This window comes from Dromiciops gliroides, chromosome 1 (genome assembly GCF_019393635.1).
Source record: "Dromiciops gliroides isolate mDroGli1 chromosome 1, mDroGli1.pri, whole genome shotgun sequence".
Classification (NCBI taxonomy): domain Eukaryota; kingdom Metazoa; phylum Chordata; class Mammalia; order Microbiotheria; family Microbiotheriidae; genus Dromiciops; species Dromiciops gliroides.
The window spans coordinates 71,069,838-71,090,271 of record NC_057861.1 but is presented as its reverse complement, the minus strand read 5'-3'; the positions used below and the strand labels follow the sequence as shown (position 1 = coordinate 71,090,271).

Here is a 20,434-nt window from a genome sequence, read left to right as displayed (position 1 = left end):
CCCTCATCTGTAAAATGAGGGTTAGATATAGATACTCTAGACGTCCTTTTGAGCCTAAATCTGTGATTGTCTGGTGAGGCTAAAGGACCCTCGTACCTAGACACAGGAGGAGAGATGTTGCCTTTATGGCCAGAATCCAGGTAGCTCACTGTTTCATTCCCCTCCTTTGCCATCTCCTTCTCATGTGATAAGATAGTCCAAGAGCTTGTGGGTAGAGTAGGGAGCTTTCTTCCCTGTCCAGGTGACCAGCTGGGTGTATGTAGGCTAGGCCCTAGGGCAATGGGATAGGTGCCTGTTTCTATGGTAAAGGCTGGAGGGGAGACCTCTGGCTGAGAACACATCCTTTGGGAGCATGTGCACAGTGCCAGGGTGGGGAATTAAGTGGGAGAGGCTTTGGTGGGGGCGGTTGGGGGGTGCTGAGGGCCTAGGCTGCGGAGGATAAAGAAGGAAGCTGGGCACCTGCCCTCATCATGCCAGCCAACATCCTCCCTGCCCCCTTCCCTTACCCATGGGCCACCAGCTGGCCTATTGTCTCTCAATGAGAAAGCAGCCTCTAAAGTGAAGGAACAGAGATCAGTGTGTGCCCAGCCATACACACCAGTAGGGAATTGGGAGGTGAGGAGTGTTTGGGGTTTGGGGGGGAGAGAAAGAAAAGAAGGGAACAACTGAGAGAGATGGGGAAATGGAGACCGAGGAAGGGACCCAGTCAGAGACAGAGTGAAAACCCTCCACCTTTAGAAGCAGAGAATAAAGGCAGAAACAGCTGTTCAGCAGCAAAGTTCCCATCCTGAGCTATTGGCAGTGGGGAGCAAGCAGGGCCTGTGAACAGGAGATAAAGAGTTCGGGAAAAGTGTTTTCGTTCACTAACCGTGGATTTGTGTGTTTGTTCAGCTGGTGGCTCCGATAAGCCATATTCTGCCAGATAAAAGCCAGAGCTCTGAGATCAGGGCTGGGGAGGGGGCGTGATGAAGGAGCCATTCCTTCCCTCCCTCCTCCTCTTCTTCCTTTGGCTGCCTTGTCCTTGGCCTGAAGGGTCCTCCGTGAACTGAGACAGAGGATGGGATGACGCAGGTGGGCTGGGAACCCCTTCCTGAAGTTAGACTACTCTCCCCAAGCAGCGTTAGCCAGGGTCCCAGTCCCCAGGGAGGAGAGAGCAGGGATGTTGCTTCTGAAAAGCAGGGGAATAACTAGAGAATGTCACATCAGGCCCCCACCCACTAGACAAAGGTATAAGCTTATATGCCCATGCTGTCCCCATGTTACATAGCTGAGCCTGATCCACAAATCGAGGGTAGGAGTAAGAGGAGAGGAGAAGGAATCTCATTCCTCTGGGGACCTAGCCCTAACGGGTGCTGAACAGCACTGCTGGAGTCTTAGAGGGAAGGATCTTGGCTTTACTTCTACCCTGTCTTAACCCTTCAGCCATTCCTGAAGGCACAGAGAAGACTCTCAAACCTGTCACCTCCCAACCCACCCTGAAATCTCAATTTCCTTATCTGGGTAATAGGTCTCATCTATTTAGGTAATTTGGATCTCTAGTCCTGAAGAATACTGGGAGCAGCTAGGTGGTGCAGTAGATAATAGCACCAGGCCTGGAGTCAGTAAGACCTGAGTTCAAATTTGACCTCGGGCACTTACTAGCTGTGTGACCCTGGGCAAGTCACTTAATCTCTGTCTGCCTCAGTTTCTTCAATTGTAAAATAGAGACAGTAATAACACCTACCTCCTAGGGATGTTGTGAAGACAAAATAATATTTGTAAAGTACTTTGTAAATATAGAAACGTTTAAAGGATCAGTTATTAGTATGCTTGCTAGAGGAACAGAAAAGTCCTCAGTACTAGCCGACCAAAGCAGAGGCATACAGACCCAGCTGCCCCTAGGTTGGCTCTTCAGCCTCCCCCCGACCCATACCATGTCCAGATTTTCAGTCTTTTGTCCTGGGGCTAAGCTCAGCATCTCTGGGGCTGGCGGCTGTCAGCATTGTGGGGACTCTGGCCGGAGCCGCCAGCAGTAAGATGGCTGCCAAGGTTTAAAATGGCTGCCAGAAGCGAACGGGAAGAGAGGCAGAGGGGTTCAGACTAGTCGGATCTGCTTTTAGTTTGGGGGGAGGAAAGATCCCTCGTCCAAACCTTTGCCCTCTGCCTTCAAATTAAAGTAACAACGATGACGATGATGATGGTGACAATAGTGATAATAATCATGTTTATGGGTCATTTCCTACTGGAGAAATTATTTCCCTACTGCTCTCTTTTCCAAATTCCCTATCTTAGAGTCTGTGCCTGTGTCCCTGTCCCCCTGCCCGACTCTCTTTCCTTTTGTCTTCGTGTGTGTATGTGTGTGTGTGTGTGTGTGTGTGTGTGTGTGTGTCTTGGCTTCACCTGATGATTTTAGGATAGAATGGGCCAATTTGAGGGGTATATGCCATCCAAGGAGAATTTCAAAGCCAGCTCTGGGAAGTGGAGTATGAACTTTTTGCTCTCCAGCTCCATGAACTTTTCTGAGCTAGGTCAGGAGATGGGTCTTTCTTTGAAAAGAACATGGGTAGGGGGCAGCTAGGTGGCGCAGTGGATAAAGCACCAGCCCAGGAGTCAGGAGTACCTGAGTTCAAATCCGGCCTCAGACACTTAACACTTACTAGGTGTGTGACCCTGGGCAAGTCACTTAACCCCAATTGCCTCACAAAAAAAAAAAAGAAGAAAAAGAAAAGAACATGGGCCATATGCGCTTCTTCCCAGGGCTCCCCCTTTCTCTCTTCCCCACAAAGCCACAATGCTATCGACTCCAGCTTGGTGGGCAAAGGCTCCATGTCCCCTACCATGGTTGACTTTGGGGGTAGAAGGATCCTTGGCAACTTCATATCTAGACTTTGTATGTGACTGGGGAATTCTTCCCTGGAGGCCCTCTGTTCCTAGACTGGTTTGACTTTGGCCTTTAGATTTCCATTGGGACATTCCCTGTCCAGGCTTATAGGGCCGTGAACCCTAGGCTTATGGGAAGGTAGGGATGAGCAATAGAACCTATGGTCCTATGGTCAACTAGGATCCTAGTGTCAGGGTGGTTGTAGGAGTAGTAGTGGTAGGGAGTAGGGAGGAAACTGCTCCTTGTGGTCCCACATCTACCTAGCATCCTTTAGTCAAGCTGGCTGGAACGTAAGCTCCATATCTAGCATGAATCATATGAAAGATGAAAGGGACTTTCCTGGTCATCTGGACCTAACCTGAACAGTAATTCCCTTTACAAAATTCCCAACACATGGTCTTCCATCTTCCACTTGAAAATCTTACCGATGGGAAACTCACTACCTATTGAGGCAGTCCATTTCACTTTTGGACACTTTCTAATTGTTAGGAAGCTCAAGAGGTTGAAAATTAAAGTGACTAAGAATAGATATTTATTCATACTTTCTATCTCTTAGCATTGCACTTCCCTAGATGAGAAGGCATCTAGGCAGCTCCTTTAGTCAGATTCCTCATTAAGTGAAGCTTTTCCTACAGGTTACCTTGAAAGCATGGGAAAGCATGGGAATAAATAGCCCAGTAGGCAGCTGCCTCTCCCCACCCAGTAAAAGCTATGTGGGACATGGGGGTCCAGGGCTGCCACAGTACAGGCTGGTAGGATTGGGGCATGGTCTTGGCTCTTCACTGTGGGCTGAGCCAGGTCAGGGAAACTAGGACCTATATCCTATATTGATGTCCAGGTCCAAGATGTGGAAGGGCCCTTCCTTCAAGAATTCTGGTGCAGGCTTCCTTAAACCTGGAGTGTTTTTGGTTTGGTTTAACTAGGACCTAGGCCTCTTCCCTTCTCTCCACTGTTCCCTCCTCCAACACCCCAGACTCTGAAGGATAGGGTTTTGGTGGGGCAGTTTGTAGACAAGCCTCCCCAGAAGGAAAGTAATGGAATGTAGTAGAAACAACATTAGATTTGAAGTTCAAAGGCCTTCCACCTATTGCCCATATGGCGTTGTCACTAAACCTCTGGCTTTATCAATCTTCCTCATCTATAAAACAAGAAGGTTGGATTGGATGAGCTCTTCCATGTCTTCTAGCTCTAAATCCGATGAGTATCCCAGGATTCCCTACCTTCCAGGATCAGGAATTCGCCAAAGTGAAATTCCTGGACAACATCAGACCAGAAAGGGCTCTGTAGTTCTCTCCTTCTGGGAGAAATCCCACCTCCACATACCTGCTGACAGCCCAGTACCAAGTACCAATCCAGCTTTCATACTTGCCTTAACCTGGCTACTGGGATTGACCTGCCTGCCCTTGGTGATCCTCACCCCTTTTCAGAGGTGTCCACATTGCTTCTCTATATATCTCCACCCCTGACTGGCCTCTGGCCCCCCAGCTTCTTTAGCCTCCTGCCAACTGCCATGCCCAGGCGGGCATTCTGGAGGTCCCTGTAGTGCCCCTGGCACACAAAGCATTGTGGGGTAGTGGGATGGGGAAGGAAGGGGGCTTTCCCAAGCTCAGCAAAATATTCACACACACACACACACACACACACACACACACACACACACACACACACACACATACACTATCCCAGCCTCTCTGAGAGCTGCACAATAGGATCCTTGTGTCTGAGCTCTGAGCAGCTGTGGCACTGGGGCATGAGACAGACCCAGACTGGCTGGCACAAAACGGGCGACAGCGTCGTCGGGGGCACACCTCCCCCCTCTGGGTTGCCAGGCACTGCCTGCAAGCTTAAAGGTGAAAGGGTAGGGTGGGGTAGGGTATATATGGGGGGGGGAGGCAGGCATGAAAGAATGGCTGGGAATGGAGTTAATTAATTAAAGGAGCATCTCATCTGTTGGCCAAAAGGATGTGGGGGATGGGGACTCCTAAGGCCTCTCTTTAGCTGTGGGAGGAAACCTGGTCTGGGAGCTGAATTCTTTCCCCAGCTTCATCCATGTCTTGGTTTGAACCCCTTTTTTTCCTCTCCTGATCTCCTTCTCCTGAGCTCTCTTGAAGTTTTCCCCTTTGCTGACATGTGGGCCATGGCTCTTTGACGGGGCAGGGTGGGAATGGGGAAGAAAGAGTTAGGGTTGTTATTCCTGGGTAGTTTGATGGTCTTCCCTGGAACCTGATCCTTGACTCCATCTGTCCCTTTGTATCTCCTGGCAGAATCCGGACAATCAGACAGTTCAAACCAGCAAGGAGATGCGGACATCAAACCACTGCCCAATGGTGAGTCCCTTTCCCCTTGTTCTCTCCTACCCATCCCTGACCTTCCCAAGTCTGCCTTTGCCCTTCCTTCCACACAGCCGCCCTCTTCTCAGAGGTTTCTGGAGCATTTGGAAGGACCCATCTGGGGCACTCTACTTCCCATGGCCCCAACCCTGTCCCCACCAGGGCAAACTTGGAGGTCAGGGCATGGGTAGAGCCTTGAGACTCCACTGGCAGGAGAGGAAAGAGGTGCCAGAGAATCCCCTTCTCTCCTTACCCTTGCCTCACTTGTCTTCTTCTCCCTTGTAGGGCACTTAAGTTTCCAAGACTGCTTTGTGACCTCTGGGGTCTGGAATGTGACCGAGCTGGTCAGAGTATCACAGAGTAAGTGAGCCCTCTTTCTTCCAGGTCCAGAACCAGGTTGGTTAAGGAAGGTGGGTTGGGAGGGACCCCAATCTTGCCCTCGTGTTGAGCAACCAGCCATTGCTGTCCTTATTCTGTTAGGTTTGGGGAGAGAGCAAATGGAGATCCCTCTGGGCCGAGGCTTCTCTCTTTTCTACCCCACACAATCACTACTCCCACCCTTTGCTGTGGTAGAACTTATTCCTTCCACAGGAGTTGATCCAGGGCAAAGCTATATAGACCCTGAGAGAAAAACAAACACACACAAAAATCCTGGCGTGGTGCCTTAATCTCCACCACTATGGAGGAGAACATTTGTATTCTAAAGAACTTGTAAGGAGGTCGTTGGTTATTCCTAGAGACCCCGATCCAAGAGATAGGTCAGCCTCAAACTGGGAGAGCCTACCCAGTCTTCTCTGACCTAGAAGGCACCGTCCTGCCCTAACCTCTTAAAGACAAGATGCCTAAAAAAGACTGGTCTAGGGGGCAGCTAGGTGGCGCAGTGGATAAAGCACCGGCCCTGGATTCAAGAGTACCTGAGTTCAAATCTGGCCTCAGACACTTGATACTTACTAGCTGTGTGACCCTGGGCAAGTCACTTAACCCCCATTGCCCTGCAAAACAAACAAACAAACAAACAAAAAAAAAAAAGACTGGTCTATCTTGTTCTTTCTGACCTCCTGGCCTTCTTTCTTGCCCATCTAGCTCCTGTTGCTACGGCGTCAGGGCCTAACTTCTCCCTGGCGGATTTGGAGAGCCCCAGTTACTACAACATAAACCAGGTGACCCTTGGGCGGCGGTCCATCACCTCCCCTCCTTCCACCAGGTAAGTGTGGCCTTTGGTACTCACTGAACTTTCTGTTCTTCACTGACCCTCTGTCCCACATCATCCTAGGCCCTTTGTGTACCCCAGGGATAAATAATGAATGTTAGAAGGCTGTAGACATTGGTGCCTATTAAGAATTGGGGGTAGTGGGGGGTCTTTTTGGTTCTATAGGGGTGTCAACCCCAGGGCTGCATGTGCCAGATAATACCAGAAGGCATGGACATTGCCACCTTTCCCTAGTGTATGCCAGGTTGATAGGTAAGAACCCTCCAAGTTCTAGGGATTTACCCCGACTCTAGTCAGCTCTTCCTTTCCTCTTGGGAATACTAAGAATGACTTCCTGGAGTGTTTCCCCATCATGCCCCCTTCTAACTCTCTTTTTCTCCCCTGCTTAGCACCACCAAGCGCCCGAAGTCCATAGATGACAGTGAGATGGAGAGCCCCGTGGATGATGTGTTCTACCCTGGGACAGGACGGTCCCCAGCAGCTGGCAGCAGCCAGTCCAGTGGCTGGCCTAATGATGTGGATGCAGGTACAGTTACTATGCAAGTGCCCTACCCAGAGCAGGGAGTCAGGAACCAGGGAGTCTGGGCTAGTCCTAAATTGGGGTGAACTCCCTCTCCCCTTTCAATCCCAATAAGTTCCACTTCAGTGAGAGGCTTAGGTATATATAGCAAAGATACTCCCCTTCTTTTCCAGACTTTCTGCATGTTCCCTCTGGCTTTGCCCCAGGGAGCCCCATATTGCCAAGTCTGGGGTGCTGCCCCCTCCCCCCCATCCCCGTCTTTCACAATGAGAGCCAGTCCAGGCAAAAGGTACAAGAAAAAGTTTTGCTGCTCCTTTGCCAGTGAGCACTACTCAGTGATCAAGATGGCATGGAGGGCAGAGACCTAAGGAGAGCAACCCTCCATCTTCATATAATGAGAATGTTTTCATTTCTCTTTCAGTTCCTTCCTTAGTCTCTCTGTTTCTGGCTTTAAATCACCACCAGTTCTGTGGTTCCTTTTTCACTGTGCAAAGTGCTCACCTGTAGAGAAAGCAGAGGGACCCAAGAGAAAGAGAGAGAGGATGGAGAGATTCTTAGATCAGACTGAGGAGCCTGGGGAGAAGAGAGGGTCTTATGTAGAATCCATGGAAAGAGTTAACCCAGGGGCAGCTAGGTGGCACAGTGGATAGAGCATTGGCTCTGGAGTCAGGAGGACCTGAATTCAAATCTAGCCTCAGACACTTGACAGTTACTAGCTGTGTGACCCTGGGCAAGTCACTTACCCCAACTGCCTCACCAAAAAAAAAAAAAAAAAAAAAGAATTAACCTGAAGGAAAAAAAAAAAACAAAACGGAACCTCTCTTAGGTATTCCCCTCCAAGTATTTCCAAGGTCTTATCCCTGAACCACCCCACCCCCTACCTCTTTCCTCCTGAGATCAGTTGGCACCTCCTGCCACTCAGACAGAAAGAAATGTGGACTTGTGTGTATGTATAAAGAGGGCCTGTGCACAATGCCTCCCAAAAAACCCAGGTTATACCTCTGTGCCCCTGTAGGTGGGTATGTCTGAGTATAGACCTGTGTGTTTGTAAAGAGGGCATAGATATGACATTCTGGTGCCTTCAAGAGCCATGCATGGGAATATGTTTGTCCCACAGGTTGTGAGGTTAGGTGTAAAGTGTGTGTTCAGGATGCCTCCACTGGTGTGTGTGTGTGTGTGTGTGAGTACATGTCTGAGCAGGATGTAGGCACACTAGTTGATACTGCATTGTGTGGACATAAGGGTATCTTATAAGGAGAGTGCATGCCTGATGGCTTGATGACCACAGAGCTTGTATGTATGTGAATAGGATGTTACAGTGTCTCGGGGCCTGTGGGCAGGGCAGGTGAGCATTCATGTGTGTATGGACAACCCCTGGGCGGATGGGTCCACGAGTAGGGATGCCTGGCATATGTACATGGGTCTGGGCACAGCCATGTGAAGTCAGGTGACCTCTGGGTGGCAGCTAGTTTTGTACACAGGACAAGTTAAGGACTCTACTTAATGGAAAGCCCCGTTGCCTTTGGAACATTATTTACCTTTTATAGAGCTTTCCAAGCAAGGCATGGGGGCAATATAGGCCTTGTGAGCTAGGCTGGTTTGGTCTGGTCTGAACTGGGTTGCAGTTTCTCTCTGTTGGAAAAGGATTAGTAGATGGGGAGAGGAAAGTTGGATGCTTTTCTGGGTGTTTTCTCACTTTATCTTTCAGTCTTGCCTCTTTGCCCCCCCCCAAACACTAGCTCTGTGTCTCAAGGTTTTTTATGCTCTCCCAAATGGGAAGATAAGTGCTTATCTTTGTGTCCACAGAGGGGCTTTGGGATCCTCAGGCTGTTCCCAAAATTTGCCCTAGAGGGGACAGCTGCTGCTCTGGAGTGGTTCCTGGGGCCTCCTCTGAACTGGACTAGCTGGCCAAAACAGGGGTTCTAGGTTTTTGTCTTGAGAGAGTTGGTGGCAGTGAGAATGAAGGGAGAAATGAGACTGAAGAAGTGGGAGAGTACTTGTAGAGAATGAGCAGTGTAAGCTACAGGGTAGGAAAGAAGGCTTCCATGCCCCAGTGCCAGTGAATGAATGTATAAATGAATGAATGCATGAAAAAACATTAAGTACATTGGGGCTCAGCTAGGCAGCTGCTCCTCTCTGGACTATAGCAATTGTCCCATAGGGAGGGGGAAGAGGGTAGGATTGCCCTTTGACTATGCCACAAAGTTGGCATTGCACAACTAGGCCCGTGAGAATGTGAAGGAGTGAGGTGTGAGTCCCCCTCTCTGCCAGGCTCTTCTCTAGTGGATCTCTGCTTTTCCCCTGTACCAACATCCGTTCCTCTTGGTATACAGCCTTTAGGAATAAGGATTCTCCAGCCCCGCCGGTGCCCCTCATCCTCCTGCAGTCCCTGCTTCTGTGGACGGCTGCCCTGTAGCCCCCGGCTCCCGAGTCCCTCCTCTTCCCCTATTTCCTTCTCCCCCTTTCTCCCTCATCGACTCTGTTCATGTTGTTCCCTGTGCTGCCGACAAATCGCCAATTAAGCAGCCCAGCTGCAGGACCAGGAACAGCTGGGGAGGTGCTGTGTGGCAGTGGGGACAGCTGTGCACAGCTGGCGGGAGCTCCCCCACCCCCACTGTCATGCCAGCTATCAGGTGGCACACAGCTGCCGCCAGATAACACTTCTGCTAGTGACTGGGAGCTCTCCTCCTCCCTTTCCCTTCCATTCTCTTCTCTCCCCACCCCCCTACCCCACCTCCTCTTCTTTTCAGTCTGGATAACTCTCACATCCCTTCAGCTTGTCTCCCCTCTGAAGAAGTCAGCCCTAGAGCCTTTGGCACCTCTTTTCTCCCCTTCCCAGTCCTGGCACCTCTAAACCCACCTCCTGCCTCTTGTGCCCCTTGCCACCAATGCAAGAGTCCTTCCTGCCAAGGGGGAAGGCACTGCCCCCAAGCCATGCAGAGTAGCACCTGCTCTATCTAACCTGGCACTATGCAGACACCACACCAGCTAAACCCAGGGACATCTGCAATTGCCAACCCCAGAGTTTTCAGAATTAGGGACAGGCGGGCAGGGGGCTCTCTCTCTGCAGCCTCATTTTCAGCTGGGTGGCAGCCCCAGAATCGAATGATGATACCTCTGGGCAGTGAATAGTTGGTCCTGGGTGAGCCGGGCATTCATATCCTTCTTCCAGCCATGTCCCGTTCCCGAGGCCCCAGCCTTCTCTGGTTGTCTGGGAGAGTATGCAACGAAGCGCTTTCAATGTTAGCTATCCTTCCTGTCATCGATGGTGTTGTTTTTTATTGTTGTCGTTTGAGACCTTCTCCAAGGTTCCCTCTACCCCCAAATCCTGCTCTTCTTCCTTAAGGAACCACAGCTTCCAGGCCACTGTGGACTCACTCCCCTTCCTGCATCCATGCTTAGTAAGAACAAAGAGAGACGTCTGATTTTGAGGCCTCCTTGATTCCCCACCCCCTTAACAGGTCTCCAGGTAGCTCGGACCAAGGCTGCCCCTCATAGCTAGGGTATCTATGCAGGAGGGAGATGTAGGTGGCAGGAATAGGGTGGGGAGAAGCATAATGAACTATCCCCTGGCTACCTTATCCACGTGAACCCCACTCTGCTTCCTCAACTCACTCCAAGACCTGCCCACTAACCTCCTTCCTCTCTCTGCCAACCTGGCTCCTGCAGATTGTCCTTCATGTCTCCCCTACTGCTCTTGGGGTAGAAAGGGGATACAGCTCCCTCTCTTCATGGCTTCCACAAGTCTGAGCACAGATGCACTGAGGGGGGCCAAAGTGGGTCCCATTCTGCCTACCTCTTTCCTAATGCCCCGGTGGCACACATTACCCCATAGCTTGGTGTGTGGAGTGCTCTCCCTATTGTCTTCCAGGCAGGGAAAAGAAAGCAGGAGAGGGAAGGAGTATTGGGAAGCAGGGCATTAACAAAGACCTTGGGTTTGGCTAGGAATCATAGGAGGGAGCTGCTGGGCTTGCCCGTCTTTTTCATGCTTCACTGCACCCCCTCTCACCCCCACCTTGCCCCCAGGCCTCTGCTAAACCCACCCTATGTTGCTGGTTCCTCCCCCCCAGGCCCGGCTTCTCTAAAGAAGTCAGGAAAGCTGGACTTCTGCAGTGCCCTCTCCTCTCAGACCAGCTCCCCGCGCATGGCTTTCACCCACCACCCGCTGCCCGTGCTAGCTGGAGTGAGACCAGGTGAGAACCGAGGGTGGGGAAGGGGGGGGAAGAGGGGGCGGCCGGTGGGAGGGGTGCAGGGGATAGCCCCAAACTGGTAGGGGCATGCTCCCTCTCCTCCCTCCTCCCCTCCGCCCCGGCTCTCTGAATAGGCCAGGCCAGAGCAGCAGGGCATGGCATGGGGGTGGTCCCAGACTGGGAGTGGCATCTCTCCCCTCCCCCTAGCTTTTTGAGTAGGCCAGAACAGGGCGGGGGGGGGGGGGGCGGCTGGGGAGGCTGGGGGGAGGGCTATGGGAAGCAGCCTTTAAACAACAGTGGCCACCCCTGAATCTCTCCCTCCCCTAAGCCCTCTGAGGGGCTCAGTGGAGCGGCCCAAACTAGGAGTGAAATCCTTCCTCACTTTTCCCTTTCTCTCTGAGTAGGGCAGATCAAGACAGCAAGGAAGGGAGGGCATAGGGCATCTTCTCTTTGCTTACTAGGTGAGGCCTGTCAGATTTCTCTCTCCCTCTTTCCCTCTCAGAGTGGCAAAATGTACCCATGAGGCTGAGTGAGCCAGGGCTGGGAATTCAATAAGGTCCCCCTCTCCACTTTCTGCTGACCTGTGCCAGAAGGGTCCTGAGGGGAAGGAGTCAATTGCTTTGGATCCAGGTTCACTCCCCAGAGGTCCCCTTCTTCCCTCATGTCCGAGGATGATTCTGATCACATTTGGGATGGGCAAAGACATGCTTTATTCTCTACGACTCCTTCCCTCTTTGAGTCCTTATCCTCCCATCTCCTGGCTGAGTCTTGGGCCCAGGCTCTTCAGCCATCTTAGGGAGGCAACATGTATCTGTGCTGTGTATGTGTGTGATGAGAAAGCCGCTAGTGAAAGGGATGTCTTGCAGAGACCAGCCCTCTCTGTCCTACACCTGAGGGTTGCCTGCTGTCTTCTTCCCCATATCCTAAGCCATGCTACTGTCAATGTGACCTTGGCCAAGTCACTTCCCCCAGTTTGCTCATCTGTAAATTGAAGGGATTGGACTAAGTGATCTATTAGGTGCATCCTAACCCCAAGTCCCTATAGCCTATAGCTATAACCTATAGCTATTTTTTCTCACTCTGGTGTACAAGACCTAGGAAGGGACCACCACTGACCAGGGCAGATGGGCCGTTTTTGAGGAGGGTGCAGTCAGGCAGGAAGTCAAATGTGGAAGAGGGTTCACAGTCAGTCTCCTTTTCACACCTTATGCTCTGAGACACCAGCATCCTTCTAGCTAGACGCTAGAGACATCCCTTGGAGGCTTTCTTTGGGGCCTTCAGTTTTTTCTTAGAGGCAAGACCAGCCCAAGGACCTTTCTGAAGAGCAGGGGAAAGGCGCAGCAGAAAGGATGGGGAGCTTAGTTCCTTGTAGCTCCCACTTCAGGGTTCAGGGTCCCCTGGCTAGGAGCCCAGGGGCTGTAGAATCCGGGAAAGGCAGCACTCAGACTTGGGGAGGGAAGGAGGGAATGTGTCTGGGGGGAGGGGGTTCTGCAGGCAGCCCCCTCCCTATCATCTTGGGCTCCAGACTTTGCTTTTATGAACTCCAGAGAGAAGCCGAATCTCCTTTGCCCCCTAATGAAACTGCGAGCAAAAGCTAGTTGATTGGAAACAGACGGGGAGGGGGAGGGGAGGGGGAAGAATGGAAGCAGGGAAAGGCTAAGGTGGGGGGTGGGGGGAGCAAGAAAGACTGTGTGTGTGTGTGTGTGTGTGTGTGTGTGTGTGTGTGTGTGTGTGAGAGAGAGAGAGAGAGAGAGAGAGAGAGAGAGGTATATATGTATGTGACTGTACTTGTGTCTATGAAGTGTGTGCTTGTGCCTGTGAGAAGTGTGCCTTTGTGTACACTCATGGAAGCAGTAGGTGCTTGTGCCTGTCAAGGAGGGTTGAAGTGCATGTATGTATGCCTCTGAGATGAGAATGTACCCATGAGGTATAGTAATATTCTGTATGTGTGGCTGTATATCTGGGGGGCAGGTAGTTGACACTTGGGCAGCATCCATTATCTCCTGATCAAATGAGATATTTGCAAAGCCCTCAACACGGTGCCTAGCACATATGGGCACTTAAGAAACTCTCATTCTCTCCTCCCGAAGCTGTCTCTAAAGTTCCACTGGGGTATGGAGGTGGTTCTGGGGAGCGCTAGCTCTAACAGGGCCTGTCATGCTTGGAAGGCTTTAAATATGGGAACAGTGATGACCTCTGTTGTTTGTTGTCTGAGGACGAGCTCAGAGACTGTCGTCTAGGCAAGGCTTGCCCCAAGATGGGCAATGAACTGCTCAGCTGTGGGGACTCTCAGGGACCATCCGTGAAATTATAGAAAAGCTTCCATCTGTCTTGGTGGGGGGTCTGACTCCCTCCTTGCCCACATCAGAGATCTTCGAACTAGTGGAGTGTCTTGTGTAAGATGGGGCCACCAGGTGAAAGGCGTCTGTGTGTGCTCAGAGGGTTGTGTCCATGTACATAAATGAGAAGGAGCAGAGGTCTACACAGACAGATCTGGAGTTGGGTAGAGCAGCGGCAAACCATTTTCCCAGCCTCCACCCTCCTACTTTGTCCCTACCCCTTCAACCCCAGCATAGACTTTTCTATCCATGACTTCTCCTCCGTGGTACCTACAGGGAGCCCTCGGGCGACAGCCTCTGCTCTGCATTTTCCCTCGACCTCCATCATCCAGCAGTCGAGCCCGTATTTCACCCACCCGACCATCCGCTACCACCACCACCATGGCCAGGACTCACTGAAAGAGTTTGTGCAGTTCGTGTGCTCCGATGGTACAGGCCAGGCCACAGGGCAGGTGAGCTTTGAGGGAGCCCCAGAAAGCCTGGGTTGCAATCTCATCCCTCCCGTCCGTCTGTCTGTCTCTGTCCGTCCGTCCGTCCATCCGTCCGTCCGTCTGTCTGTCAGCTATCTGTCTGCTGCCTGTCTGTGTATCTTCCTGTCTCTTGGAGCCAGAAGAGAGACTTGCGAACCCCAAGATCCAGCTAGAGGCAGAACAGTAAGGAACAAAAAGTATCTTCCAGCCTGACTTAGGGGAGAAAGGCAGAGAGAGGCAGTATTTGAATTCTAGCCCTATTTTCTTGGACATGTCATCTAGGACCCCAGACCCAGTGACAAAGGATTAGGAGTTTGGGACAACCTGACCCGACAAGGGGGTCTTCTTCCAAAGGAGCTCCTTGCCCAGCAGGCTCCTCTCTGGACCCATGGTCTCACCTCTTTATTGGAACACTGAGGGTCAGAAAATACTGGTTGCTAGACCCCTGAGCCAGATGCTAGACCCACAGTTGGATGGTGCCATGAAGCAGAGAGAGGAGATTTCTTTTCTGGGGGTGGGAGGAGGCATAGCCTTTGAACTCCACCCCTTCATTTCCCCCTGTCCATGACAACTCAATGCTTGCCAACTGAAGAAACCCCAGAGTGGAGAATCAGGAATCTAAAGGAAGGAGGACTCCAGGATGCTCCAGGTTCAGCAATGTCCACTAGGTTGCCCCATGGTATCTCAGAACAGTGTTCTAGTACAAACACAAGCACTGGGCAGAGGTTTAGAGCGAAGCCGGCTCTTTCTTTCACGGAGTTTAACTCTAGTTTTCGCCTCATTCCCCCCTTCTTCTGGGTTTGGCGGGATGGGCAGTGAAGGTTGTTAATACTCAATGCCCAGGCCACTCTCTACCTCCTCACCTCTTGACTCTCCAGGGTCTAGGCTCCTTCCCCCTCTCTTCCCCTCTTCCTTTCTTTTTTATGACCTCTTCCCGTCCTCTCCTATGGGGGTGTCTGTGCTGATTGTGTAGCTCACTTCTTGGTACTGGCTTTCCTCTCACTCTTCATTCACCTCTACTTCTACCATCAGCCCCCCAAAGTCTGGGTGTCTGGAGGGGAAGAGTTCAGATAATCCACATGATTTCAAAGTGCTTTCTGCCAGTATTTGTTTGGACCATCAGGCCATAGGGTACCAGTCAGCCTACTTCTCATTCCCAGAGGAACTCAGAGTCAGGAAAATGTTTCCCAAGGAACAGGGAACCTTGCCTTCTCATCCTTAGAGACTACAGTGCAGCCCCACACCTAGCCCTAGGGCTAGAGGCTGATAGGGATAGAGACCAGGACATACTGAAACCCAGCCCAGAACAAAGAAGCTTTGAGAGTAGGCTGACTTCAAGGCAGCTCTTGAAGCTCTGGGTTAGACCTGGAGATTCTATTTAGTCTAAAAATCTCTAGACCTCCTCTCCTCATCTCCCCATGCCTTTAATAGGATCAGCTTGACTTTTGTAGGATCCTGCAGGTCAGAATGACCCACCAGGAAGGTATAACCCAGTAGACTGAACTTAGGGTACAGGGGCAATATGCAGATGGACCTTCACCTTCATCATCTTTTCTCCATGTTGTCTGCTGCTGATCAGTCCCATCTTGAGCTGAAAGCTTCTGTGATCTTGGGGGTAGAAGATTCTTTCCCTATAGCACGGGCGGGTCCGGTCAAAGGCACAAGGATTCAAACAAACACAGCACATGTGCTGGAGCTGCCTAGTTAGGCTAGGGCATGACCTTGAGATCAGTGGTCTCACTTTTTCAGGGCTTATGGGAAAAAGGAGTAAGAAGAAGAAGCCTCACTACTTGGGGTCTGCGGGAGCCTCTGAAAGCAGCTGTGGTAGGGTATTCAGAGGCTCCCCAGAGAAAAGGATGCTCTGCTCAGGTTACCATAAGGATGAAACCAATCACGTTGAAGATGGATGAAAGACCCAAGGTCATAGGCTGACCTGAGGGAGGGAGAGAGCTCCAGATAAGCCCTGGCTCATAAGGCCCAAACGGCAAAAGCCCAAGGAGAAGTGTAAAAACAACTTGGAAGAGACTACAGAAAAACTACCCCCTCCCCACCTCTTCTCCCTATTTAAAACCTCTCTCAAACAGAAGAAGTGAAAAAGAAATGATAGAGAGTAAAAGAACTGGTTGTGCTGGTTTCTAGAAAAGCTTCCATATTTACCAAAGATGATCATTGTGGCCAGATTGACAGAGCAGAGCTCAGTGGAAAGGGTATTGGACATGGTGTCAGAGGGATCGAATTCCAGCTCTTATTAGCTATCAGACCTTGGACAATTCCCTTCTGCTTTTTATTTTTAATTAATTAATTAATTATAGGGGCAATGAGGGTTAAGTGACTTGCCCAGGGTCACACAGCTAGTAAGTGTCAAGTGTCTGAGGCTGGATTTGAACTCAGGTCCTCCTGAATCCAGGGCCAGTGCTTTATCCACTGTGCCACCTAGCTGCCCCCTCCCTTCTGCTTTTTAGACATCTGTTTGCCTACCTGTGAAATGAGTGGTTTGGATAGGGTGAGCTCTCGTAGTTTGTGATTCTAGAAGAGGGAAAGAACCAGTTGAAAATTATTTCTGAAATTTGGATGTTTCAAATGACTGAGCTTGATGCCAGGCTCTGGTTGATGGGATTCAGAGTTGTCGGTTGTTTTATAGAGATCCTGAATGATCCTAAAGTTCCCTTCCAGCTGTAATAGCCTGTTAAATCCTACATGACAATTGAACACACATTTATTAAGCACCTGCTGTGTGCAGAGCCCCATATTGGACAAACATGTTGGAAGAATAGAAAGGAACAAATGTTATACACAAAGTGTACTTGGGGCCACTCAGTTGATTCCTGTGAAGCTCTTGGATCCAGTCCCTGTGAATTAGGCCCTGGTTGAGGTAGTTCTGGGGAAGAAGCAGACTGGCCTGTGGCTGTCAGGCCCCTCTTAAGTGCTTAAAGCTCTATAAAAATGTAAGTTATTATTATTGTTATGATTATTCTCTTACCACTGTGGGACAAGACTGGGGAGGCAAAGCAAAGCAATGGCTCTTGTATCTCAGGAACATTTGTGATCTGTTCCATGTTTGTCCCTTCACATTTAAAAGCCTTTCCTCTCTGGCCTTTTCTGTTTGCCTGGGGAACCGGGGAATTAGTGGGAGAAGCAGACTTCGAGGATGACTGTCACTCACTCAGTGGGGCTCAGGTTCAGGACTTCCTAGTAATGTTCTCCACTTGGAGAGTGGAGCAGAGGGTATGAATTGGTTACATCCATCAGAGACTGCTGCTTGACAATTGTCACCTTGCAGTGGATAGGCAGGGATAAGGGGTATGAGCCTGTAGGCTACCATACTGAAGTAGCTAAGGTACTTCACCTGTACAAAGAATCAAGTCACACTGTGCTGGACAAGGTGGCTGGGGAATCTCACCCAAGCCCAGGAACATCCCCACAAATGTCAGCTCTCCCTTAGCCACAGTCTGAATGGGAGTAGTAAGTATAGTAAGTGCTCAGATTGGAAAAGCCAGCAGTGCATCTTGCTGTGAGAGAGGGTGAACCATGAGAGAGCCTGAACATCACCCTTGCTCACTACATTCCAGGAGGAAAAAGAGGGGCATGGATTTGAATAGCTCTTTCCAGAGGAAATGCTGATTGAAGCTGATGGTCATGTTGCAAGAGGAAAGGATGAGGATGGGGTGGAGAGGAGATAGAATCTTCTCTCTGCATAGAGCAAGGCAGGGTGTGCCTGGAACAAATATTGGAGGGACCTAGGCTAGTTAGATGGAAACACTAGATTGGAAGCTTTAGACACTGGAACCAAAATGTATGGATTCTCTTTCCTGGTCAGTGTTTAAGGATAAAAGACAAAATTCTCTCTACAGGGGCAGTGTAGGTGTACTGTTATCTAGAGGGCTTCCGATGCTGTGGGCTGGGGATAAGGAGGTGTCGGAGTTCTCTCTTCTCCTCAGGAATTTCTTCTCAGTGTGGACATCTGCTGAGGGGCACAGGTGTGGAGGTCACTCTTCCCTCTTTCCAACAGGCCCAGATCCAGCCAGGCCAAAAGAGCCTAATGGGGAGGGGCCTGGGGGTGTGGGTGAGTTGTGGAGGGTGCACAACACAACGCCGTCTTTTCTTTTTCACAGGAGACAGTGTGCAGGAGCCATACATTTATACTGGTGCAGCTTCATTTACCGCTTTTTACACAATAATCAAAACATGCATTTTGAAAAATTCATAATTAAAACCTTTTCCCAACCAAGAATGACTGATAACCCAACCGAACTCCCCAAACTCAAAGGAGGAAAAAAAAAGAGCAACATCTGAGAGACCAAAATGAGAAACTAACCCCATGCCCAGCCCAGCCCCTGCCCCATGAAGGAGCCAGATACTGCATCTTTAACGAGGGAGCCAGTGCTCCAGCAAGCGAGGCCGGGCCTCCCAAGGGAGCCGCCAGCCCCAGCTCAGGGAGCGTGTGTCTGTGTGCCATGTGATGTGCGTTCATACGTCACTCTATTTATGTTGTTCGCAGCCTAACGGTAGTGGCCAGGGCAAAGTCCCGGGGTCATTTTTGCTACCACCACCGCCTCCAGTGGCCAGACCTGTGCCCCTTCCTATGCCTGATACCAAATCCACCAGCACTACCCCAGACGGCGCCGCCTTGACTCCTACATCACCCTGTAAGTGGACGATGAAAAACCAAAATCAAACCAAAAGTCCCTGGCCCACCAGCACCAGTCAAATTGCCCATCCGAGAGCTCCAGGACACAGCACAGAGTCCCAGACCAACCGTGGCCTCCACCCAGCCAGCACCCCCACCAGACTCCCCACTGCCTGCTGCTCCGGGCCCCGCCGGGGGGCGGGAGGGGGCACGGGCCAGGGCGGGGCTGGGCCAAGGGGAGCTGGCGGGGAGGGAATGGGGGGCGGGTACAGCCATCCCATCCTCATGCGTGATTGCTGTTTTTTTTTCTTTTTGTCTCCTTGTTCTTCCCACCCCAGCCCATGCAACCCTCCAAAAAAAAAAAAAGAAAAAGAAAAAAGAAACAAACAAAAAACCCCACCCCACCACCAAAAACAAACAAAAAATTAAAACATTTTTTTAAAAAACCCACACAAAACAAAACCCAGTCTTAAGGCAATCCTATCACCATCACCTTACCACCATTCCCTCTTTACCTCACCCACCCTTCATTTCGTCAGGCTTTTAAAGATGCAGTACCTTCGCCTCCTCACCCCCCTCACTCCTTCAGTTTTACATTTGGTTTCTCATTGTTGTTTCTCTTATTTTTTCTCCCCTCCACCTCCCCTTCAGCTCTTGACACCCATCCTCCCATCCAGAGGTAGGGGCACGGAGCCCCGAGCCTTGTCCCTGCCTCCCTCCCCTCAGTTTCTGAAGCAACAAAAAGTTTTGGCAAAGGGAAGAGAGAAAACTAACCAAGTCCAAAGGCATAGAGGGCACGTCTGGCCCAGAGACAGGGAAGAATCGAGGGAGATAGAGATGGGGCTGTGGTGCCTATGGGAAGAGAACGTAGGAGACATCTGGCAGTGACAGTGTCGGAGGCGGGCTGGGAGCCTCGACTTTAAGGCTCTTGGTTTCCTGTAGACTCTAGACTGTGGTGGGGCAGAGGCAGGCTCATTTCTCCATGTTTTTCACTGGCTTGTTGGCCTTTTTTATGTCTCTCTTCCTCTTTCATGGTTTTGATTCTTTTGTTCTCCATTTTCTCCATGTCTTCCCCTTGTTTCCATTCACCATCCAACACACAGGCTTGGTCCTTGGGATTAGGGTGGGAGAAGGTACACCCTGGATTATCAGGGCAAGGGCCTCAACTGGAGAGAGATGGAGAAGAGTTTGGTGAGCATGTGGTCTCTGGTGTGTGTCTGGTAAGGGCCCGGCACGGGCCCAGCAGCGGAAAGCGGGTGGGGACCCTCATCCCAGTGGCCCGATCCTAAGCACGTTTTCCTCTCTGCCCTTCTGGAGAGACAAGAGGCAGAAGTTGACACAAGTTTCAGCAACCCACATCCACACAAGCCTCCCTCTTCCTTTCCCCTTCCCTGTTTCCCAGTAGTATTGTCTAATTGTGAGCCCTTGTGATGGTGGTCCCCAGTCTCAGGTCCTGAGAACATCAGGGCCATTTGGTCTGACTCAGCTTGTGACTTCCAGGGAATACCATAGCATTAAACTCAGTCGCTCCTGGGAGAGGAAGAGTCCACATGAGTTGTAGGGGTAGTGAGCTTGGGCTGAACCGGGCCTCCTGATCAGACTCTTTTCAGGCCTTTGCTGGAGCCCAGTCTGAGCTTCCAATTTGGCTTTGTCTGACATTGCCCAGAACTGTGGTCCCAGACTAACTTTGGAGAATAGAGTCTCCTTTTTGGGGCGGGCCAAAGATTCTCTCCCTAGTCTCTGCTGTGGAACAGGCTGGGAAGTGACCACAGCCTCCTTCCATGCCAGGGGAATCTTCCCTCCTGCCTTATGCTGTCCTAAAGCCTTTTGTCAGCATAGTGTTTATTACAGTGAGAGAAGCTGTTTGTGGGCCTACTAGAGAAGCACC

The 20,434-nt window shown here is 50.8% G+C and overlaps 1 protein-coding gene across 6 annotated transcripts in view; it reads left to right on the top strand.

Annotated features, from left to right (window-relative positions):
* NFIX (nuclear factor I X) overlaps nucleotides 1-20,434 on the top strand; it is a 118,674-nt gene that overhangs the window by 87,342 nt on the left and 10,898 nt on the right. For 3 of the 6 annotated variants that reach the window (XM_043973833.1, XM_043973842.1, XM_043973823.1), the window contains exons 3-9: nucleotides 5,125-5,187; nucleotides 5,476-5,550; nucleotides 6,274-6,394; nucleotides 6,790-6,926; nucleotides 10,991-11,113; nucleotides 13,726-13,901; nucleotides 18,418-18,565. In XM_043973833.1, the coding sequence (XP_043829768.1) occupies nucleotides 5,125-5,187; nucleotides 5,476-5,550; nucleotides 6,274-6,394; nucleotides 6,790-6,926; nucleotides 10,991-11,113; nucleotides 13,726-13,901; nucleotides 18,418-18,565 (843 nt within the window). The remainder of the gene's footprint in view (nucleotides 1-5,124; nucleotides 5,188-5,475; nucleotides 5,551-6,273; nucleotides 6,395-6,789; nucleotides 6,927-10,990; nucleotides 11,114-13,725; nucleotides 13,902-18,417; nucleotides 18,566-20,434) is intronic. The other 3 variants (XM_043973852.1, XM_043973858.1, XM_043973868.1) reach the window with 3 other exon arrangements.